The 23,725-nt window shown below is 54.1% G+C and overlaps 1 protein-coding gene across 1 annotated transcript; it reads left to right on the top strand.

Annotated features, from left to right (window-relative positions):
* Positions 1 to 2,038: 2,038 nt before the first annotated feature.
* On the top strand, positions 2,039 to 23,339 carry NDST1 (N-deacetylase and N-sulfotransferase 1). The gene is made up of 15 exons (XM_058848503.1): positions 2,039 to 2,174; positions 13,799 to 14,704; positions 15,226 to 15,708; positions 15,917 to 16,004; positions 16,228 to 16,382; positions 17,449 to 17,634; positions 18,014 to 18,142; positions 18,297 to 18,479; positions 18,805 to 18,901; positions 19,048 to 19,171; positions 19,345 to 19,519; positions 19,727 to 19,897; positions 20,669 to 20,778; positions 21,516 to 21,618; positions 21,723 to 23,339. Exons 2-15 carry the CDS (start codon positions 14,195 to 14,197, stop codon positions 21,840 to 21,842), a joined length of 2,634 nt encoding a protein of 877 aa, XP_058704486.1. The 5' UTR covers positions 2,039 to 2,174; positions 13,799 to 14,194; the 3' UTR covers positions 21,843 to 23,339.
* The last annotated feature ends 386 nt before the right edge of the window (positions 23,340 to 23,725 follow it).

Below are 23,725 nucleotides of genomic sequence, written 5' to 3'. Positions count from 1 at the left end.
CACAGGTAAAAAAAAAAACAACAAAAATTTTCCATTTTCTTTTAAGGCCATTTTTAGTTTCAAGAAGGGCAGTTGGTGCAAGCACACATGTAAAACGATGTCAGGAACAGGCATAAGAAGATTAAAACAGAAATCTCCAACACTGAAGTTAAAGCACTTAAGGAATTGGCAGAGACTTCAAGAGCGAGTTTCTGGTCCTAATGAAGTTGGTGGAAGTGCTGCCATGGACTTCAAGGGGACCATAATGTGGCTGTAACTCAGTAGGGAGCTGGAAGTGTTGATTAATAAATTGGAAACAATGCAGAGGAAAGCCGCTGAACTGCTTTCTGACAGATGTGCTGAAGAAGAGCCTGTAGCTTAAAGCATGCAGGAAAGGAATTGGTTTCCTTTGTGTTTGCAAACAGAAGACAGGCAAGAAAAAAGGCTACCTGATATTCATGTACAATGGCAGAGCTGGTATTAATAAATTCCAGTGCCTTTCTGAGCAGCTTTGTTTCCAGTTTAAAAAAAAAAAAGAAAAAGAAAAAGAAAAAAAGTATTCACAAATGCCAGACCTAGAATTCAACAAATTCCTTTTTCTCAGAAGAAATTATTCAGTGGAAAACTTTACTGCTTGAGATCGTGGATTCTGCAGATTGTTCTTGGAGTTTGGTGCATGCCTTTGATTACTCATTGCTGGCTTTTTGCTCAATGATTTGTGCATGAATCTCCTCTGGCAGAGGTTAGTGTGGCCTCAGAATGCTGTTCCCAGGGGAGATATTTTTTTCAGGCTGAGTTTGCAAATCATTTAAGGCTGAAAAAAAAATAATCCCGTTAATACCCTTTATAGCAGTTCACAGTTGAAAAACTTGCTGTTTGCCCTTTTTGTTTTCTGAGCTTTCAAGTAACTTTGGCATTTGCAAAATATTCAGGGATCTTCAGAGGAAATTTTTGTGAGGGAAGTGAAATGTTTAAGGATAAGAAGTGTTTGACTTCAATGAACACTTAGAAAATTTGCAGCCATAATAGCCTGCCATTCTTTGTGTCTCTCTCCCTACAATTTCCTTTCTTGTTTTCCTTTTGTTTGTTTATCCGCTTGTTCCATTTGATTGAAATTGCTTCCTTGACTCTTGTTCATTTGGAAGCTCTCCCAGGGTATGCTGCCTAAACCAAACCTAGCAGACCTTCTGCCACATCTCATCCCCACGGGCTGGACATTAAACTTGTCCCCATGGGCTGGACACAAAACCTGACAGGGCTGGCTTAATGCACCACATCCCTTCTAACATGGGCAGTGAGACAGACCTGGGCGGCTCGTGTAGGTGATTAACTCTGGACTGGAGCGTGTCTCCACATGCCGGCACAGTCCCCAGCAGCCTCCGAGGGCAGGGCAGGAACGGAGCAGCTCGTTTTCCCCCTCTCTGAGGAATGAAGGGAATTTTGTATGTGTGCATGCAGGTTGGGGGCAGTCAGCCAGTAACTTGGATGTGGCCCTTGATCTTGTTTTGAAGTCAGGGAGAAAACACTGAAACGATGTGATACCAGCACCCTGAAATGACACCTGAGTTCTGCAGATGGGGAGGAGGCTGGGGACGACCTCAGGTTTGACTGGCTTTAAATGTCTGACACAAACGGGTGTGCGCACACTGGGGGAAGGATGAAAAGGCTCTGTGTAGGAGCCCACACTCCCACACTGACACCCCAGTTTAAACCAAACACACAGCCTGGGCCGTGCCCTTTGGGCACACCATCGTGCTCATCCCGGGAAACAGCGGGAATGTGGGGGCCTGGTGGGAGCATCACTGGGCGCACGGATCATCACAGGCACCCCGGGCGCGGGGATCTGAGCCCTCCCGCCGGGGATTATCGCCCGACTTTCGCTCACCCCGGGGGCCGGAGGCGGCGAGGAGCGGGGGGCTGCGCTGGGCAGGGCACGTGTGGCGGGGGCAGCCCCAAGCCCCGCGCTGCCCCCGGCGCTGCGGTCAGCGCTGTCCCGGCCCAGCCCCGGCTCCGGCCGAGTCGCGGAGCCCCGCGCGGCCCCCGGGGCGGTGCTGGCGGGGGGCGGCGGGGGCGGCGCCTGCCCGGGCGGCGGGCGGGACGCGCCGAGCGGGGCCGGGCCGGCGGAGCGGGCGGCGGCGGCGGCCTGGCAGGGCAGGGCAGAGCGGAGAGGAGCGGAGCGGGCCCGGCGGCGGCAGGTACGGCCCGAGCGGGGCGGCGGCGCAGACAAAGGGCGGGCGGGGGAGCGGGCGGGCGGCAGCGCGGGCCGGGGCCGCCGGGCCTCGCACCGCCCCGGCCGGGCTGCGCCGGGGAGCGGGCCCGGCGGCTCCTCCCGTCCCCTGGGAACGGCGGCACCCCCTGCCCGTCCCCACGGTGGAACGGGCCGGTGCCCTCGGGAGGAGCCGGCCCGGGCGGAGCTGGGGGTCCGGCGGGGAGCCCCCCGCCCCGAGCCGTCCCGCGGCCCCGCCGGGCCGAGGGGCTCTCGCCGCACGGGGCTCGGAGGAGGCGGCGGGGCCGCGCCGTGCCCGGGGGTGCTCTGGCCGCGCCGCTCCCGGGCACCGCCGAGGAGCAGTCGAGGCCAGGCTGCAGCACGGCGCCAGGCGCGGGGTGCGAGGCCTGGGGCGTCCCCGCTCCCGAGGAGTGCGAGTGGTGGTAACTAAAATCGTGCAGGACCAGAGCAGCCAGGGCACCTGGAGGTGCACACCTTGCGCATGGCACGGCTTGCCCAGCCTGGCTGGCGTTCCTGTGGAGCACCTCACTACCCCCTCTGGAAGAGGTCCTGGCATTTTCTCTGCCGCTGGTGAGCTCCTGGGCCTCTCGTGCATAGCTGTGTGTATTATTTCCCCAAGTGTTTTGGGTTTGGCTCCACCACTGCACAGGCAGGCTGTCCCCCGCAGATGGGGGCAGTCCCTGATGCCCGGCGGCACAGAAGCCACACCAGCTTGGGCGACCTTTGGCATCACCTGGAAGACTTTACTTCCCATCGAGGCGGGTGCTCTCAGCACTGCAGTCATATCCCAGCACCGGGACTCTCCTGTCCCGTGATCCCAGCCAGCTGCTGCCACAGCACACCGTGGGGATGGTTGTCTTCCCACTAACCGTGCTTGCAGGGTTGGGAAACCGGCGCCTTGCAGTGCCCCTTTGTCACCGGCAGCTTTGGAACAGCAGCTCTTCCTGCAGCAAAGCAGCATCTTTGTTGCTCACATCTCGAGAGTGGTTTTTACTGGGGCTGGGCTGGTAAAGATGGGGAGGTGAGAAGCCCTGTGCCTGCACCTCTCGGCTGCACATGGGGACCACAGCTGAGGAAGCTGTCCTTTTCCAAATAAAACAACCAGGACAAATTCAATAGGAAATAAGTTCCTCTCTTCTGAGTGAACTTGCTGTGGGTGGAGAAGAAGGAAATTAAACAATAGAAAAAACGTGCGGGGCTTGATATGGCAGGAAAATAACCCCCCAATGCTCTTGGCCTCTGGCAGAATGGCCGAGCATCTTCCCTTTGGCTGTGTCAGTGTTCATTTTGAGCAAGGCCAGTGAAGGCCAAGCTCATGTTTCCCAGTGCCCCTCCATGGCTGGGGCATTCATGTGTGGGTATGGGGAAGCCAGGACCTCCCCTTGCCATCCATTGGGGTCACCTCACCCAGCCCCAGTACATGCCATGATACCCCTCCACCTGTAGCCCCCAAATTTGCCCCTTCCAACCTGGAGCTGCTGGCACAGGACACAGATGCTGGTGGGGAAGCTCACACACACAAAGTCCTTCCCGCTTCCTGTGCCTTTGGGAAGCTGGTGCATCTGGTATGATTTTGTTTGGATGGGATTGGAAAATCCATTCCAGCAACATACAGGAAAACAGACTTTTCCTGACAGGTTGTTTTGGGTTTTCCCCACCATTCTCTGTGTCTCTGTCAGTACTGTAGAACAGGACATTTAATACGCTGTTGGTGGTAATTTAAACTGACGGAAGAAGACACCTCATAAGTCAAAACCCAGGCTGGAATGAAGAGGGAATGATTAATATTTTCTTCAGTAGTGTGTCATGGTGAAGTATGGCACAGCCAAGTGTGTCCCTGCTGCAGAGTGTCACCATCAGCACCTGCCCGTCTCTTTCCACAGGCTTTTATAAGCAGGTTTGATTTTGGGATATCTGTGGGTGCTGGGCTGAGGATAGAGGGCTGTGGTCTCACAAGGTATCCCATCTTGGCCAGCTTCTTACTGCATGGGGGAGATGGAGCTGCTCTTCTGTCTCTCTGTACTCTGGGGCAGAGTCCTGGAGTGTTTTGGTTAAAAGGGTTTTTTTACTCATTAAGATGTACCTTAATGAGTTGTGTTTTTATTTTTGGCAGAATAAGATTAGGACTTAAGAGAAGCAAGATACTAAGTTCCTATGTCATGTGTTTGTTTCATGGCCTCATAGGACAGGGGTTTCCAGTCTGTCTCACCTATATTTCCAACCCTTCCAACTTCAGGACCTCATGACAGCCTTGACTTCGCTGTGTTTTTGGCTGAGGTGGTGGCATTGCTTTGTGCCATTGTCACATGTATGTTGGTGGTATTGGAACTTGACATAGGGTCAGGAGGACCTCAGTGGAGGGAAAGTGGGATGCTGCTTTCTTGGAGACCACCTATAAACCTTGGGGGCTGTGACCAGTCTGCAGGTGCCAGTGGGAGATGGTGCCCCCGTGCCCAGTCTGTGCCTGTCCCCAGGTGTGGAGGAGGAGGACAGCCCTCGTGCCGGAGCCCTGGAAGGGCTGGATGAGTCACACCCTGCCAACACGGAGAGTTGGTGGCCTGTAGCTTATGATTCATATTGTTTTCCTGCAAAAGCCACCGACTGTAATGGCAGAGCTTGCAGAAGACTAATCAATATTGAGCTATAAATCCCATGTGTGACTGCGGCCAGCAGCTGTGGGGCTGGGATTGGAAGCACCTCGGTTCCCATGTCTTCCCCAAAACCAGGACCTTGCTGCAGCCTTTTGGCACACGAAGGGGACAGGATCCTCTGCACTACCTTCAGGTGACACAAGCCTTCCTAAAGGGGTTAAGGAAGGTCAAGAGATCCATAAATGGAAGGTATCCCAAGAGGAACTGCCTTGGTATTTATAGTGGGATTGTCCCGAGTTCAGCCTGCTACTGATCTGCTCAAAGCTGTAGATATGGAGATTGTCTTGGAGAGATCAAGGACCTTCTAGGACCTCTGCCCTGTTGTCCTGCTTCTGCAAGATATTCAAATTACCTTGGAATTTACATTCAGTGTTGTAAAGCAGGGAAGAAGTGTTTCCTGTCTCTGAGCTTGGGCATGTTGAGGGTTGGATGCACAATGAGGAGTGTCTGGCCCAGCTCCCTCTTCCACATGGGGAGATGTGTGTCTCATCCCAAAGCTCTGGGTATGCTTAGGAAGGATGACAGCCCTTAGGATGTTGCTGCTCCTCGGGGTAACCTGCTGCTCTCCTGGCTCTGCTTCCCATCTCTTGGCAAAACCCAGATACCTTCTAGCTACTTGTCAGCACCTCACCAAGTATTCCTCTTTCTTCCCAACACTGTCTACATCTTCGCAGCCTTGTACAACCCTGCAGCCCCAGGGCTTGGAGCTCTTAAAGAAAGGGAATGCATTAAAAAAAAAGTGTTAACCATGCAGTCCTAAAGTATGGCTATGAGTACTCTCAGTGCCTGGACATGTGGAAAGGGCCATTTTCAGTCTTCTCCATCAGCCTTGATCCATCACTTTCTGTGCTGGTACACTGCTGGTCTCTGGATTTACGTCGGAGAGTGGGATTGAGGCCAGGAGGGAAGGAGTTGGTGCAGGTGGGGCATGACAGATTGGTTCCTCAAGCATTAGTTTGCCTTGGAGCCCCTGCAGAGGAGAAGGAGAGGACAGGGCTGATGCTGGAGCAGGGAAACCGAAGCAACATACTTCTCCTGGACATGCCATTAGGTTCCTGCAGCCTCAGACGTGGATCTGGAAATAGGGGAGGCAAGAGGCAGCTCAGATGCCAGCAGCTGTGCTTCTTGGGGGCAAGTGTGGCCTTTGCCAGTGCTGTTCTAGGGGTTGAAAACAAAACAAATCTTGCAAGTGTCCCCTGTGCTCTGTGCCTGTTCCTGCTCCCTGTGTTTTCCCTGGGCTGCTGAGCCTTGCAGCCTCTGGTACATTTTAAGGGTGACAAAGTTTACATGCAGAGGTAATGTCTTTTATTAGCCTAACTAATACCTTTAGGAAAAAACAGATGTGCTCTTGGGCCTGAGAAATGCCTGCCCGGCCAAAATGTGTCGCTTTTTCCAACTGTGTCCATGGGTCTAATAAAAGATCTGACCTCCAGCGTGTCCCGGCCATGACCTTGGAGCATTGCTGGCCCTGGAAGCGTCCTGCCTGTGCGTCAGTGTGTGCTGCCCAGCCCTCCCAAAGGACCTGCCACCCTGGGAGCCATCGTGGGAACACACCCACGTCACGGCAGGGACTGCTCTGACTTCTGATTCAATACCGGCTGCCAGCACCTGGCCCTGAGGTGCTTGGGGCTCCTGGCAGCGTCTGTCCTGGCAGACTGCAGGGAAGTGGAGGTCAGAGGCAGTTCAGCAAAGCACTGGGGCATCAGGCAGGATGGATGTGGTCTGACAGGAGCGTCCTGGGGAGCTGGAAGGAGGGAGCAGCTCCATCCTTGCAGGGATTTCTCTGGAATATGGGCACTGGCGGGGGGGTCAGTGTCTCTGTGTGAGCTGGTTCATGCTGTGGTTTTATGGATTCTGCTTTGCAAAAGTGCTGGTTTGGGGCCGGATTAGCACTCACAGGGCAGCCTGTGCTCCCCAGAACAGCTGGCAGTTCTGTGGCAGGATGGCTCTGCTCTCCTACCAACTTGGGAAGCTGTCAAGAAAAGGAAGCTGGCCCATCCCGTGGGGCTCGCAGTGCTGCTGTTGCTGAGCACAGGGAATCACTGCTGCCTCAAGGCTCTCTGAGATCCAGTGTCACCCTCACACTTGTGGCAGGACCAGCATCTCTGCAGGGAAAGTCTGGCCAAGCCAAGTGTCAGAGGCAGCAAAAGGTGGCATCGAGAGGCTTTTAAATCCATGGGTTTTTTGGGTAGGAGTCCTTGTGCGACCTGCTTGTGAGAGAGCAGGCTGCCACTCCAGTGAAATATAAAAATGCATGTGAGATTATTTTCCCCTCATCCTTTTTCTTTTTAAAATACTCGGGATTCAGACCCTGATTATCCAGAAAGGCTCTTGGGTGCTTGGAAAGCCACAGGAACCGACACGGCACATTTCGAAGCAGGAAAACCTAATTCATTGAGTGGATTATTTCCCCCTGCAAACCCACTTAAAATTCATGGAGAGTTTTGTCGGTAAGAACCTGTTTCAATTAACAGACAAAAGAAACTCTCCTCGTTAAGTGCCTCTTTCAATTAAGATTTGGGAGAATTCCCCAAGCTCTGCTCCAAGGCTGTTCCCAACGATTCAAGGACAAAAAATACCCCTGAGGAGGAGTCACCTGTGAAGGGCTTCAGCTTTTTTGGGGGGACGGCAGTGGCACAACCCAGATCATAACCTGGATGTGGGGTGCTGGGGTGTTTGTTGGGATGCTGTTGGGGATCATCAGTGCTGAGGGATCAGCTGCCCAACCCCAGTGTCTCTGGGGCCTAGGAGAACTAATGACTGCTGCTAATTGCTGGCCTAGTTTGTGGAGAAGACTGATTTCATGTGGGTATTGGGAGATGGCTCTTCCAGATCCGGATGCTGAGGATAAGGAGGGTGGGAGCCACTGGTGCCCCAGGATCAGAAATGGGGTGACCTCTGCAGAGGGTTCCTCTGTACAGCCTCACTGACAGGGCTGGGGCACCTTGAGACTGGGGAACGGGGTGGGAGATGGGGATTAGCAGGTACAGGACCCTGGGATGTGGGTTTGAGATGTGGGGTTTGCTAGAGCTAGTCTTAGAAACCCTCCAGTTTGGCTTGCCAGCTATTCTGCCATGAGAAGTTTTAATCATGGGCTTCCAGAAACCTCACTGAGTTTTTAGGGATTTAGATTTTTTTTTAAAGATTTATTCAGGCTTTTTCTCCCTTAAAAATTCAGCATATACATGCCACACACTGAACCTTGCTTTTTCATCCCTCTGCAGGGAGTGAGCTGTTCTCATGATTGTTTTTTTGAAGAAAACCTGAGAAAAACATTACTTTTATCTTTTAGAGTAAAACTGAAGGGCTAACAGGGCTTTCTGGGTGAAAAAAAAAAATGCCTCTTCCAGAGCTGGACACTTTGACTAAAAATAACTTTTTAAAAGTGAAAATTCTTAACCACTTCCACTGGGCTCATTGCTCACATTAGTTTCTTTCCCCCAGGAGCAGGAAGGTCATGGACAGACAGAGCCAGAGGTTTATTTCCAGAGGGGAGTGAAGTATCAAGGGGAAGCTTGGTTCAGCAATCCAGGTGAATGCTCCAACTGCTCATTCCTGGCCAGGCTCTATAAATCAGATCTTAAAAAAAAAAAAAGAGCTGAGGAAAAGGGAGAATCTTCCTGCTGAAATCCTCCTAGGGTGGAAATTCTCCAGACCTTATAAATCATGGATGAGTTTTCCTGATACTCCCTTGTGTTTGGTCATATCCAGCCTGTGCATGAAGGAGAGAAGCCGAGCCAGGTGGGTTTGCAGTGGGAGCAGCACCAGTGGCTGCCAGTCACTGCCTGTCTCAAGGTCAGCTGCTAGGGCTGCCCTCGTCCATTTTTAGCTTGGCACCTCTTGAGCACCAGCAGAAGACTGGTGTCCTCAGGAAAGGAGCACTGGGATTGTCCCTCTTCCTGAGCAGGGTGTTTTTCCTCCCTGGTAGGTTGTAACTACTGTTTGCAAAGCACTTAAGCAGCCTATGTAATTTACCACTAAGATGCTCCTTATCTGGCATTACAAGACCTCAGGCAACTGAGTGACTGGGACAAGCTCCTTTCTGCTCCTCTGTCTCCTTCTCTGTGTTTTCTCCTCTCTGTCTTCTCCACATCCCTCTCCCCTGCCCAGGCACCCAGGTTTTCCAGCTTGGCAGGAGACAAATGGATGTCCCTACAGCTCATCGCTTTGTCAGAGTCTCTTGGGCCCATCCTAAAGGCTCACCCAGGCTGTCAGGACGTGGCAATCATCAGGAGAAACTCTTGGTTTTTCCAGTGGCTGAAGTTTTGATGCTGAGTTCTCTCCCTGGGCTGCTGTGGCTTTGTTTCCTGTGGCACAGGGCTTGTGCCTCAGCTCCAGGAGCACTCTGGTGGGATCATCACACACCTTGCAGCACAGTAAAGGGGAGATCTCCTGATTGTGCCTTCTCTTGGTCAGTGGGTCCAGCTGTGGATGGGTGGAGAGGAGATGGGGACAGGGACAGACAGTGGTCCTTCACACCCTGAGATAGCTCTTTTGCCAGCGCTTCCAACTGTCTGCAGATATTTCCAGTCGTAGCTGGGATCACTGTCATGTAGAGCTGATAAAGGCAGCGGTGCAGAGGTGGGTGTTTAAAGGCCATTTTTTCATGCCAGTTACTTTTTCATTTTCAAAGCAACCTCCCCTGTCTTGAGCTTGCAGTTGTCTCTTGAATAATGTGATGGCATTAATCTCCTCTCTAAGGACATGCTTAGCTCAGTGGTTTTAGATCTGTAGCCCTCTAAATATTACCAGTGAGTGAAGGGGATTCCCTCTAGAGGAAACTTAAACCTATTAATAATAATTTGGCTGCCTTTTGTGCATCTTTTACACGTAGTGCTGATTTCCAGGGCTGCAGGCCACCACTTAGTGATCTCTGGGGATGCTGGTTAGGGTGACTGAGGTGTGGGAGAGACAGAAGATAGGTTTGGATGAGTACTATTTGCCTGCTGGGGGCCCAAGTCCCAGCCTGGCCAAATTTAGACCTTCCAGTAGCCTTTTGCTTTCAAATGGGAGATGCAGCAGATGTGTAGGTGGGGCTGATCTGTCCACATTCCCTGCAGTGGTTGAATAGGGGAAGGGAAGTGTTGGAGCGAGCAGGAGTGATTGCAAATCGCTGAGCTGTGCAATGCAATTTAGCATCCTGCCTCTAAATCCTCCTCCATCCATGCTTAACCCTCAGGGCTGGCTTACTTGGGGAAGTGGAGCTGGCATGGTGGTGGCGAGGTGATTACCCAGCAGTGGTGGGTCTCTCCCTGCAATGATGAGGAGTGAGAAGCAGGGGTGCCCACCCAAAGGGTGCCAGCGCCCTGCAGGAGAGGAGCAGGGTGACCCATATGGCTGTGATGTTTAGGATGTGGCTTCATCTCTGTGGGTTGGATGTTGGAGGTTTGGGAGCTACTAGAATTGGGGACCGAGGTTCTTGCACAAAATCTTGGATTGTCTTTGGCATGACAGAGGATGCCTGCTCCTCCCCTTCTACCCTTTCCAAAGTGGTGCAAGAGAAATGTGTGAGCAATTTCTGTCTCTGTCACGCCTGTGGTTTTGAGCTCCCCTCTCGTCTCTGGGCCATGGGCTTGGGACAGTTGATTTATCCAACAGATGGGACTTGTGAACTGCCTGATCTTCACTGCTTGCACCTGCAGCCAGACCTATTCCACCCCTCAATAAATCAAACCCTGCTGTGGTTGTCTTCTGGGATCACTGACCCTTCCCTCTTCTCCGGATCTGTTTGTACTTCCTTGCTTATATTTAATCCTTCCATTGCATCCCTGCAAAATCTCACTGGTATTTAAAGGAAGAGTGCTGGAAGCCACTAATGGAGATGGTTTCATTCATTCTCATCCCATCCAGTGCCTCCCTGACTTTCTGAGGTGCAGTGATTCCCCAGGCAGTATTTGTGGAAAATAAGTCTGGGCAGGAGGAAACCACCATCCCCAAACTACACCAGGGGGTGGGTTTTGAAAAGCTTTTCAAACATTTTTCCCTTCCTCCTGCAGCTCTCTTAGATTTGAAGCACTGATAGTAAAGGGCTTCCCTGTCCCCTGGTTGCACTCCCTGCCCGTCCTGGGGTCGGATCCGGCTCCGCAGGGTGCTCCGGGCTCCCAGCCACGCTGGGAAGCTGCTTGGATGCTGATTGTGTTTGTCAGGGCAGCCGGATTAAGAGCACAGTGGCTAAGCCTCCTCACTGAGCCTCCTCTCCAGTGGAGTCTGTGCCAGGGCATTGCTCAGAAGCCCAGGAGAAAAGAGCATTTTCCAGGGCTCTTCCAGGATCCTCGATGTGCAGCTGTGGCTGAGCACCCGCCTGCTGATGGGAGCCTGCCAGCACCGATTTTGGGGGCCTGAGGTCTGTGTGTGGGACTCAGGCTGACATTTCCAGCTGGTGCCTTTTAAATAAACGCTGTGGTTTTAAAAGGCACCTGAGCAGCATCTAAAAATCAGGTTAAAAGGAAGTTTGACCCTGGCTGTCACCTTGCCAGGTCTTGTGGTTTTTTAAATTTTACCATCTTGTTTTTGTTTTAGAAAAGCTGTTGGTCTCAAGGACTTGATTTGTGCTTTTGGGCATGAACCTGCTTCCTTCTCTGGCAATGAGCTGTCAATTCTCCCACCACTACTGGGGCTGTGCAGGGGTTTTCAGGGCAGGATGCAGCCAGCACCCACTTGCACAGGGAAAGCCCTGGGCAGGAGCATCCCCACCCTGCAGTATTGCCCCAAAGCCCTTGGCATCCTCCCCATGGCAGTGAACTGGCAGAGCAGGATTCCTGCCTGCTTCCTGCCACACCAGCAGGTGCTTGGGGCAGGATGCTGCCCATCCTGGTCCCAGCTCACACCTGGGTGCTCTGGGGATCTGGTGCTTGGCTTTGACATGGCAGCCTGGGGAGGCTCAGCCAGCATCTGGCCAGAGATGCTGTCTCCAAAGCTGGTCATTAAGTACCAGTAATTAAAAGCTCTTAGGAGAGAATGGACTAATGAAGCACCCTTGGAAATGGCGGGTGATCAGAGCCCTCTTCCCTGTTTCATGGAGGGTGGTGCAGAGATGGACACACGGTCCTGTCCATCAGCTGCTGGCTCTGGTGCTTGGCATCAAACCCACTGCTGCCATTTGCCCGCCTGTCACTGTGGGAATGCAGCTGCCAGCACCCACTGCTCCTGGCAGATGAAAGAAATGGAGAGGGAGTGGGATGGCACAGCCAGGGTGTTGGATAATGCATTCCCAGCTCTCTGCATCCCTATGCAGAGAAGCTTCCTTCTGCACAAGCACATCCCTAAAATCAACGGACCTGGAGAAGTGCCCTGTCCCAAAACCCCAGCAGGTCTGTTGTCTCAGGGATGCTGGAGGGGCAGGAGTGAGGTGGAACAGGGAGAACACACCTCAGGGGGGGTAAGGAGAGAAGGTGCATCCCTCTTGGTCATGCCTGGAGATTATCCATGTGCACAAAGATAAATTACAAATGAATAAACCCGCGTGTTCCACCATGCCCAGCACAGCCAGCAGGGGGAGGTTGCTGCTGTGTCGTGGAGAAGGTGAAGGAGGAGACAGTGATGGAGGCTGGAAGGAGACTGGCTGCCAGCAGCACCTGCAGACACCTGGCTGGAGCAGTGCCATGTCGGCAGGGTTGGGGAGCGCTGCCTGGAGCAGGAGTTGCTGCTGGGAAGGGCAGGGATGACAGGATTACCCTGCCAAGCCCCAGCCTGTAATCCACAGTGCCGCTCAGCCGGCCACATTTAATCCTGTTAGGAGCCTGGCTGGTGTCAGCAGGGAGGGTGCTCAGCCACGGTGCTGGCAGGGCACAGAGAGCTCTCCCTGGGAGGAACAGGGACTCCTGCCCTTGTCCCCAGCACTGGTAGTGAGTTTGAGGACAGCATGGTGAGTCATTTTTTATCCTTAAACACATTGGCCTCATCGGTCTGTCCCCCAGGTGGCTTCACCTTCTGTCAAGCAGTGCTCATTGTTTTCCTTTTCTTTTTTCAAACGAGCCTTTCACAGGGAAGGCAAAAATATTCCCAAAGTCCCTTTGGCTCCACGTGGACACTCCCACATGCCCATCTTGGTGACCTTGGCTGGCGGCTCTCATGTCCCAATAATTGTATTTGTCCTGGTTTAGGGCAAATTTGGGAGAAAACCTCTGAATGGGGAACCTCCAGAAAGCAAATTCAAGCAGCCCCTCCCTCATCTGGTTCAGGAAAAAGATTTCCTTGGAGAAAAGTGGAAAAAACTGTTTATTTTACAGAAATTGAATAATATTAAACAACAAAACCTCTCGATGTTCAAAGAGATGGCAAATACAGAAAAGTTCTTTCCATGGGGTGTAGCTCAGCTCACTCAATCTCTTATCAGTCCCTCTGGCACTGGAAAGTGCCAAGTCCCAGGTCCTGGTGGGCCACAGGTGTGAGCTCCTGGGGTTTGTCTGGGTTTTCTGTCCAGAGCAGGTTTGAACAGATCCAAGAAAAACTCTTGGAAAGGAAAAAACAGAAAGGAGAAGAAAAAGGAAAGAAAAAAAAGGAAAAAAAACAGTCCAGGAAACTTTTCTGCCTCAGGTAGCTAAACGCTAACTAGAAGCAAAGGAGAGCTCTGTCCTGCTGTCTGTCCATGCTGCAGACAAGCCCCGAGCTGGGCCTTGGGGGTCTCAGACCACCCCCTATTCTCCTCGGCAGAGTGCAGCTCCTGCTGGGCACAGGGAGGAACGGGGCTGCTTCTCCAGCTGCTTGAGGTACCAGAGATTCACAGGGGGCTGGGGGCTCCCCTCCACAGCAGCTGCTGATGCCCCTGCACTCCAGGTGCACCCACATCCGCATTCCCGCTGTGTCCCTGGAGCCATCGGGAGCTCGTGGTATTCTTGTGGCAAGGCCTGGCAAGCTCGTGAGGACTCTTGCGGGGCTGGCAGAAATAACAGCGGCAGCATTGGCGCTGTCCCTGCCCTCTCATCCCACCTCTCTCCCTCAGGGAGCCGTGTGGAGCCAGGGAAGCAGGGATCCGCCATGCCCACACTCCCACCACGAGCCGCGCCGAGGCCGCCCGCCGCCCCCTCGCCCCGCTGAGGCCATGGAGCTGCTGCTGCTGCCGCTGCTGCTGCCATCACCACAGGAATTTTGGCTCGGCAAGGGGACTCTTGGTGCCTCTGCCATGGTGACATGAAGCAGACAGCGAGGGACGCCCAACTGCTGGAGGGGAGAGAGCCTGCACAGGCGGCCTGCTAGTATTTTAATTTATTAGTAGTATTCAATTTGATTTTACCTAATTTTTTGTTGGTTGCTTGCTTGCTTCTTCCCCTCCCCGGGGCTCGTGAGGGGAGGGGGCGGGCAGGGGAGAGGGACCCCACCTCACCCAGCGGATGCAAGGATGACTGTGCTGGCCAGGGCCCGGCGGGGTATCTGGCAGCTCTCTCCGCAGGTGGTGTTGCTCCTGCTCTTTGCCTTCTGCCTGCTCAGTGTTTTCGTCTCTGCTTATTATTTATATGGGTGGAAAAGGGGCTTGGAGCCCTCTGGGGACGTGGCGGGGCCGGACTGCGATGAGCCTAAGGTCGCCCCTTCCCGCCTGCTGCCACTGAAGACCCTCAAGGTGGCCGACTCCTCCCGCACGGACCCCTTGGTGCTGGTCTTCGTGGAGAGCCTCTACTCCCAGCTGGGCCAGGAGATTGTGGCCATTTTGGAGTCGAGTCGCTTCAAATACAGGACAGAGATTGCCCCAGGGAAGGGGGACATGCCCACGCTGACCGACAAGGACCGGGGACGCTTTGCGCTCATCATCTACGAGAACATCCTCAAGTATGTCAACCTGGACGCCTGGAACCGAGAGCTGCTGGACAAGTACTGTGTGGAGTATGGCGTGGGCATCATCGGCTTCTTCAAGGTAAGGGGCTCCATGGGGCAAACCAAGATCCATGGCCAGATGTGAGCCCTGGGGTCCTGCTGCCCCACAAGGACTTTGCCCTCCCCACGCCTTCTGCAAGCAGCATGAGTTGATATGGGGCACAGCCTTCTAGGAGAGGGCAGCATCTTAGCTCTCTCCCTTTGGAAGGGCTGTGGCCTTTGGAGATTTTGGGATCAGTCCAGTTGCTTTAAGCACTTGTTTTCCAGCAGCGGCCCTTGCTGGGGCTTTCCAAAAGCATGAACAGGTATTGTGCTCAGCAGTCCTTTTCCTGCCCAGGGCTTCTAGCCTTGGGGCACTTTGCACATAGGACATGAGCAGGATTGAGTGTGTTAGGGGGATGAGGGCACTCCATGCTCCAGAGAGGAAGGGGGGAACCCAGAACCTGGATCTCTAGGGGTGGTGAGCCACTGCCTCTCTTGCTGTGGCTGCTGGTGTTCCTTGTGAGCCCCTGCCTTGTCCCCAGCATCCCATCTCCTGTAACTCCCATTTTCCCCATGCAGGCCAATGAGAACAGCCTTCTGAGTGCCCAGCTGAAGGGCTTCCCACTCTTTCTCCACTCCAACCTGGCACTGAAGGACTGCAGCATCAACCCCAAGTCGCCCCTGCTCTACATCACGCGCCCCAGTGAGGTGGAGAAGGGTGTGCTCCCTGGGGAGGACTGGACTGTCTTCCAGTCCAACCACTCCACCTACGAGCCCGTCCTCCTGGCCAAGACCAAGTCAGCCGAGTCCATCCCGCACATGAGCGTGGATGCTGCACTGCACACCACTGTGATGCAGGACCTGGGCCTCCATGATGGCATTCAGAGAGTACTTTTCGGCAACAACCTCAACTTCTGGCTGCACAAGTTGGTCTTTGTGGACTCTGTCTCCTTCCTGACGGGCAAGAGGTTGTCTCTGCCCCTTGACCGCTACATCCTGGTGGACATTGATGACATCTTTGTGGGCAAGGAGGGCACACGCATGAAAGTGGAAGATGTCAAGGTGCGTCTCCTAGCTGGGTGGGCAGGGCTGGACACTTGTGCTTGCTCAGGGGTGCTCCAGAGATGAACTTTCCTACCCTCAGAGTCTCCCCTGTCCCTCTGAGAGCCCCTCTGCAAAGCGCTCAGGGGCATTGGTGCTTGCCCTGATGTGGCAGCTGTCCCTGAGGCCACGTGCTGAGGACACCTTGCTTTCTCTCCCCTTCTCCCAGGCACTGTTTGACACACAGAACGAGCTGCGCACCCACATCCCGAACTTCACCTTCAACCTGGGATACTCAGGGAAATTCTTCCACACAGGTGAGGAGGGCAAGGGCACTGCTTCTCCTGTGGATGCTGTACAGCTGGTGCTGGGGCACCACTTGGTGCTCAAAGAGGGTGCTATCTGGGTTGTAAGAGAGTCCTCAGGCATCCCACCCTATTCTTCCATCACCTGGGCACCAAGAGGGGCTGCCCCTCCCTCTGCCCCAGCTGCTCACACGGCTCTCTGTGCTCAGTGGTGACAGCAAGTGTCATGCCACAGGTACTGATGCTGAGGACGAAGGTGATGACCTGCTGCTGTCCTATGTGAAGGAGTTCTGGTGGTTCCCCCACATGTGGAGCCACATGCAGCCTCACCTCTTCCACAACCAGTCAGTTCTCGCCGAGCAGATGACCTTAAACAAGAAATTCGCTGTCGTGAGTAAGATGCCACCGGTGGGGTTGCTGGTGGTGAGGGGAGGATGGTAGAAGAGAAGCAAAGAAAGTTCCCAGGGAATGGCCCCTGCTTGCTGGAGCAGAGGGATCAGGTGATGTTAAGTCATGTCCCCCACATTGCAGCTGTGTGGGTAAATCCATTTATACTCTAGTACCTAGAGCTAAAGGTTTTATCTGCAGCAGCCAACTTGTTGCTGTGGCAGTGAGCTGCCCCAGTGGCTGTTCAAGGGGAGGTCCTGTCTGTGCCCTGCAGTCGTGCCCACCTGGCCTGGCACCGTGGGGATGCAGAGGTGCTGCCCAGGGGGATGCTCAGCCTGGCACCGTGTGAATCTGTGCTGGGGGATGATGTGGGATCCTGGAGCCGTGGCTGTGCTGGGAGGCTCCAGCTGATGGAAACTCCCTCTACAGGCTGAACTGTCAGGGACATGTTTGGTTGTAAAGGCAGGCTCTGACCTTCAGCTTGGTCTGGGGTTCTCTGTCCTCTTGGGCTGTCCTTAGTGTGGCACTGACACACAGTTCATGCTGTGATTGACTGACAGCTGTCTTGAATCCAAACTGGTAAAGCCAGATCTATTAATAATTGTATCCTATGGCCTAAGAGAGGGATCTTCAACCTAACTTGAATTTATTATCTGATAATTACAGTGCGTAAGAGAGAGACCAGACCTTTCCTACTTAGGATGGGCAGTGTTCCAGCTCAGAATTTCCAGGCTGTTTTGTATCTACTGATATAAACCAGTCTACTGTCCTATATAGCTGTATCTCCTCATTCTTCACACAACAGCTTGTCTGTGGCTGTTCTGTGGGTGACAGCAGAAGACAGGGATGAGGATGGTCTGAATGAAGCAGAGGACTGGGTGTCCACCCAGCATAGCTGCTCCTGTGCTCCCTTTTGTGGAGACAGCCAGGCTTAGTAGAGGATGGAGAGGCACAGCCTCTGGCTGCTCTCAGAGGCACAACTAGACAGTTTGTAGCTGGGAATGGAAAGGGATTTGTTTGTGATTCTGAGGTCTCTACAGTCACCCATTCCACACTCTCTTCTCTGTAGGAGCATGGCATCCCCACTGACATGGGATATGCTGTGGCCCCCCACCACTCGGGTGTGTACCCTGTCCACGTGCAGCTGTATGAGGCTTGGAAGCAGGTTTGGTCCATCAGGGTGACGAGCACGGAGGAATATCCACACCTGAAACCTGCTCGCTACCGCCGCGGCTTCATCCACAATGGCATCATGGTGGGTGCTGGCCTCTGTCTCTGGTGCTTCTTTTCTCCTGCCTCCCCCACCAAAACCAGAACCTCAGGAGGTGGTTTCTGTGCAGCTGCAGTTTGAGGGGGTTGTTCCCCCTTGTTCATCCTGCATGGCTGAAGCTTGTGTGAGGACAGTTTTTGACTTTTCCATCTGTGCACATCCTTCCCTTCTGTGTATGGATTCAAGTCAAGGGTGGTGAGGGGCAGTGGAACTGGTCCTGGCCTCCGAGGGGTTGAGGTCAAGTTCCCCCATTTTTTTGGGAAGGGAAGGAGACCCTGCTCTCAAAGCCTGGAGGAGGCCTTGTAGTCATTTCATTGCCCTGGCTGTTTCACCTGTTTAATCCATATATTTTTTCCCGCCCCAGGTACTCCCCCGGCAAACCTGTGGCCTGTTCACACACACCATTTTCTACAATGAATATCCTGGTGGCTCCAGTGAGCTGGACAAAATCATCAACGGGGGTGAACTGTTCCTGACTGTCCTCTTGAACCCTGTAAGTACTGCCCAGAGAGAAACAGACAGGTGTCTTGCAGAGCTGTCCTGGCACTGCTGCAGATGTCCCCAGTGTCCTCAGCCAGGTGGGGCCATTTGTGGGATGGCTGCTGGGTGAGGCTCCACTAAGCCCTGCTCTGTCCTCTCGGCTGCAGATCAGCATCTTCATGACCCATCTGTCCAACTATGGCAACGACCGCCTGGGCTTGTACACCTTCAAGCACCTGGTCCGCTTCCTCAACTCCTGGACCAACTTGAAGCTGCAGACATTGCCCCCCGTGCAGCTGGCACAGAAGTACTTCCAGATCTTTTCTGAGGAGAAGGACCCACTGTGGCAGGTACCCCTGTGCCTATAATAGGGGGAGTGACCCTGTTTATTGTGTGGGAGAAGGTAATGGGTTATAGCTGGCCCTGCTTTGAGCAGCTTCCAAGGGGGATTTCTTTCTGATTCCCTGGGTTAGCAGTGGTCTTTCACCTCTTGCTGGTTCTGCAGGGAGTGCCAGAAATGCATTTGTCCTGTAGACCTGGAGATAAGCCCAGTCTTTGTCCTGCGTGCTGAGCAGGATGGCCTCCCCGTGTGTCTGCTCAGGCTGGAGGGGCTGAGCAGTGGGGTGGGGTCCCATCCAGGCTGCTCTGTCTCTGACCCTCTTCACTGTGTTTCAGGATCCCTGTGAAGACAAACGACACAAGGACATTTGGTCCAAAGAAAAGACCTGTGACCGATTTCCAAAGCTTCTCATCATTGGGCCTCAAAAAACAGGTGCTTCACCTTCAGTGCTGTGAGCATGCTGGGAGGCTTGACAGGACCCCCACGCTCCCAAAGGGCCTCTGTCAACCCTCCTGCCCCGAAGCAGAGCTTGGAGGGAGGTTTGGCTTTGTCAACTCTCTCTTTCTGTCTGTCCAAAGGAACGACTGCCCTTTATCTCTTCCTGGGGATGCACCCGGACCTGAGCAGCAACTACCCCAGCTCAGAGACCTTTGAGGAGATACAGTTCTTCAATGGACACAACTATCACAAGGGCATCGACTGGTGGGTCTCTGGTGGGACTATGTTGGGAGTCCCCATAACTTTGGGAACGGGAGCAGTGGTGCTGTGGGGCTTCCCTTCTTTCACCTTCAGGTGTCTGAGATGTCACCTGTGAGGGTGGTGCTGGGGCCGTTTTGTGGTGCCTGTCTGCCAGCCTCACACTGTGCCTCCCCCAGGTACATGGAATTCTTCCCCATCCCCTCCAACACCACCTCTGACTTCTACTTTGAGAAAAGTGCCAACTACTTTGACTCTGAAGTGGCTCCCCGGCGAGCTGCAGCCCTGCTGTCCAAGGCCAAAGTCATCACCATCCTCATCAACCCTGCAGATCGAGCCTACTCCTGGTATCAGGTGAGCTTCTGCCTGTCCCCTTGGGCAGTCCTGTGGGACGGTGGGCAGGAGGCTTGGTTTGGGATGTGGGGTGACTGCAGATGCCATGCCAGTTGGCTGAACATGATGCATGAGGATACATTGTGGTGGCCTGGGAGCCACTGCCTTGTGGGCAGCCCAGGATTTGGGTTACCCTGGGGACAACCCTGCCTTGCTCCTGCCTGACAGCACCAGCGAGCTCACGATGACCCGGTTGCCCTGAAGTACACCTTCCACGAGGTGATCACAGCGGGGCCCGAGGCCGCCCCGAAGCTGCGCACCCTGCAGAACCGCTGCCTGGTGCCAGGCTGGTACGCCACCCACATCGAGCGCTGGCTCAACAGCTACCACGCCAACCAGGTAGGGATGGCAGCACCCAGGGAGAGCCTTCACCCAAGTAAGGATGTGGGGGAAAGAGATCTTGGATCCAAGGTCCAATGAGGACTTGTTCCCATGGGAGTTGTTTTTCTTACACCTTACAAACCATGGGGAGAGGAGTAAAAGTACTTGGAGAAGAGACAGAGGGCAGTTGCTGTGCAAGAAGGGAACCTGCTGATGGATGACACATTAAGATGTTGTCACAGCAGGCTCTGAGAGGTCAGCCAACACTCACCCTCACTCTTGGCCATAGACCCCTGTCTGGTGTCACCACGGCATCGAACAGGACAAAAATAGCAGGTGAAGCTGCCCATAGTTCAGCTGTCTGCAGGGAACATGGGAGCTGGATGCCAGCCCTGCTGTGACCCACACAGTGCAGCACTGCTGGACAGTACGGGATCAATCCCTGAATGATTTTTCCACTGTCGATTAACCTTATAAAGCCTTATTAGTTGCCTCCTGCTAGTGTAATTGCTGTGTTGCAATCCCAACTCCCTGTGGGCTGGGTAGCCCTGAGCAGAAGTTCTGATGTTGTCCTGGGTGGGCCCTGGCCCTGGCTTTAGTTGCATTTCATTTTCCAACATCCAGTGTAGGGGAGCACCAGCACACATTGGTATTTAGCAGGTGTCCTTGTGCTGGCTGGTGGCATTTGGCTCCAAGATGATCAAAAGTGTGGTAAAGGTGTCCTCTTGGCCTCAGGAGAGCAGGGCTAAGAGTCAGTGACACCTCACCTCCCTGCTTTGCTCCCTGCAGATCCTGGTGCTGGATGGCAAGCTGCTCCGAACCGAACCCGCCAAAGTGATGGAGACGGTCCAGAAATTCCTCGGAGTGACCAACTTCATCGATTATCACAAGACCCTGGCGTGAGTCCTTTCCCCAGCTTCTCCTTCCTCCACTCTGCCTTTGCTCCCATGCAGGGGGTTGCCCTGGGGGACACCCAGCTTGTCCCAGAGCAGCCCCCAGCCTTGGGCCTCTCCACAGAGCTGCTGTTGATTTTGATGAGGCTGAGTTTTTGCCTGAGGCTTATCCAGACACTACAGGGAGGTGATTCCAGGCAGCCCAAGAGCAGCCCTGGGCTCCTGGAGCAGAATTCAGGAGTGCATTTATGATGTAGATGATGGTATTGAGCCCTGGCACTCCATTTCCTCATACATTCCTGAGAGCAGCTGCTGGCTGTGTGGCACCTCTGCAGGTGTCACCTTGCTCTGAGCCTTTAATAAACCCCACTGTGGGAAGCCTCCAGAGCTCCTAGAGAAATAATAATTTACCTTTGCCAGGGCTTGCCTATAAATGTGTCCACCCAGGTGCTGTGGGGCACTTGAGGGCATCCAGGGACAAAAGTGACACAGAAAATGATAATTAAACCCAAGTGGACTCTGCTCCCTCAACAGGGCAATGAATGAGCCTTGGTGGACTGCTTATTGCACAGCTGGAAGGGGTTGTACCAGGGGGTTGATGACAAGATGTTAGCTGGGCTGTGCATTCCAGAGGTGGAGAAGTGCCCTCTGCAGGGCTGGACAGCAGTGAGACCTGCTGGACAGGATGTCTGTGGAAGGTGTGAGGGGGATAAGAGGGCTGAGGCAGAGCTCTTGCTTCACAGGTTTGATCCAAAGAAAGGATTCTGGTGTCAGCTTCTGGATGGAGGGAAAACGAAGTGCTTGGGAAAGAGCAAAGGGAGGAAGTACCCCGAGATGGATTCAGATGTGAGTATGCAGAAAGCCTCCTGGGCTGGTCCTGAGCAGAGCTGTGCTGGGGTGGTGGGCTCCAGGCTGGTCCCCTGATGCTCCTCTTTGCTCTCCCGTTGCAGTCACGCTCCTTCCTGCGGGACTATTACAGGGACCATAACATAGAGCTCTCCAAGCTCCTGTACAAAATGGGGCAGACGTTGCCCACCTGGCTGCGGGAGGAGCTGCAGAGCACCAGGTAGCTGCTGCTGCCACCCCCCAGCAATACCTGAGCGGGGCTGACCCTGTGCCAGCAGGACCTTCTCAGCAATACCCAGCCTTGGAGGGGACCCCAGGAGCGCACAGCATCACTGGAGGCTTGGAGAGGACCCCCAGGAGCACAGGGCTCCACTGGAGGCTGTCTGAGCAGTGATCCGACTCTGCAATCCCTGTGCTCCCACCTCTCTGCCTGTCCCACACCTGTATCTCTTTCATTTTTTTTTTCCTTTTTAATTCTTTGTCCCTTCCCATCCTGCTCTGGCATAGGGAAGTGGCATGAATTGCCCCTTTCTTTGCTCAAAATGGGTTCCAACTGCCCTGGGCCCAGGGGCAGCACCAGAGCTGTCCCTCACTTCCTGGTCCAAGGGTGGAGGAGCTGTTCTGGATGCACTGGTGGTGGCTTTGCTGAGCTGGAGAAGAGGAATGGAGTTGGTGGAAACCCAAAGCACAGAGGAACCCAGACCCACTCCTGCCATCAGCCCTATGGCAGGAAACAGGAGAGTTTGCTGGATTCCCCCAGCACCTACTTGGAAAAGCTGAGAACAAGGTGGATTTTCCTTTCAACGATCGGGGCACAATTTCTTCTGTCATCTCTGTCATCATTTTCAAGCTCCTCAACCTCTGGCTGCCCCTCCATGGGCAGTGTGGTGGGAATGTGGCCTAGCAGGAGAAGGGGCTGGCATGCTGGTCTGGCCATACTGGTCCCAGTATGCTCATGACCCCCAAGCCCATCCTGCAATCTTGTACACATGTGGTGTTTCCTGTGGTAAAGCCAAGCGGTGCCCAGCACACCCTGGCATGGAGGAGAGCTCGGGGACAGAACAGACATTGGGATAAAGGCAATCAGAAGAACGCTGAGAACTTCAAACCTCTTGAATATTAAAAACAAAAGTATTTTAATAATGTTGGGTTTTACGGGGGTGTGGGGGGCGGGGTGTTCATTTGGTTCCCATTTTGCAGGGAGGTGTTTTTCTTCAGTGCCACAATTTGTACCTAAACCCCGAGGGTTTTACGTGGTCTCTTTGGTTGTTAGACGTGACATGGACAGAGGTCAGTGGGGAAACGGGACGGTTTCCCAGCGGGAGACACATCTTTGTACCGGTGCTGCTGTACAGAGCTACAGCCTCTCCCACGCCCTGGGATTTGTTGGCAGATGAGACTGAGCCATCACGGGTTTACCAGGATAAGGGCCCACATTTCCCCTTGGATGGAGCTGCCCTGCAGGATGTGAGATGGCGGCAGTTCCGTGGGAGGGGATGCAATGGGAGGGGATGCTGCTGGAGTGGGGCCAGGGCAGTGGGGTGAATGTGTTTCACCCCCCATGTGAGGAGCCCCCTGGCAGCAGCGTTCCCACCTGGATGTTTCACAGGAGCCCCTGTAGCTGCACATGGGGCCATGGGAGCTGTGCTGGGGGAGGCTCCCAAGCACTGGTGTACGGTCCTGTTGAACCAACTGCTAATAAATGGGGGGCCCTGGTTTTACTTGCTGGTTGTTGCCTGTGACTCTCACTTGCATGGTTCAGTCCTGCCCCTGGGGGTCTTTGGCTGCCTTTGGGACTGTCTTTGAGGGGTTTAAGAAGGGGATGTGTGGGAGCAGCTCTCCATGCACGAGGTGGCAGCAGCTCTCCAGTCCTGGATCCATCCACGCTGCGCAGCGCCCACAGCCTCTTCTTCCCAGGACAGCATCCAGCACTGACTGTGTTAGCACGGGGGAGGGATTTGGGGGTCTGGGGGTCCCTGCTTACCTTCTCCCCTCTGCCCCATTATCCAGTCCCTGCCTGCCCGAGCCTGCCCGCCCGTCTGCTGCCTCCCCACCGCCTTCTGCTGCCCGGCCCCTGCGAAGCGCTGCAGGAAACGGAGACGGAGCC

The sequence above is a fragment of the Poecile atricapillus genome, chromosome 13, assembly GCF_030490865.1.
Source record: "Poecile atricapillus isolate bPoeAtr1 chromosome 13, bPoeAtr1.hap1, whole genome shotgun sequence".
Lineage (NCBI taxonomy): Eukaryota > Metazoa > Chordata > Aves > Passeriformes > Paridae > Poecile > Poecile atricapillus.
Note: the sequence above shows the minus strand (reverse complement) of the source record. Positions and strands in the feature narration are given on the sequence as shown.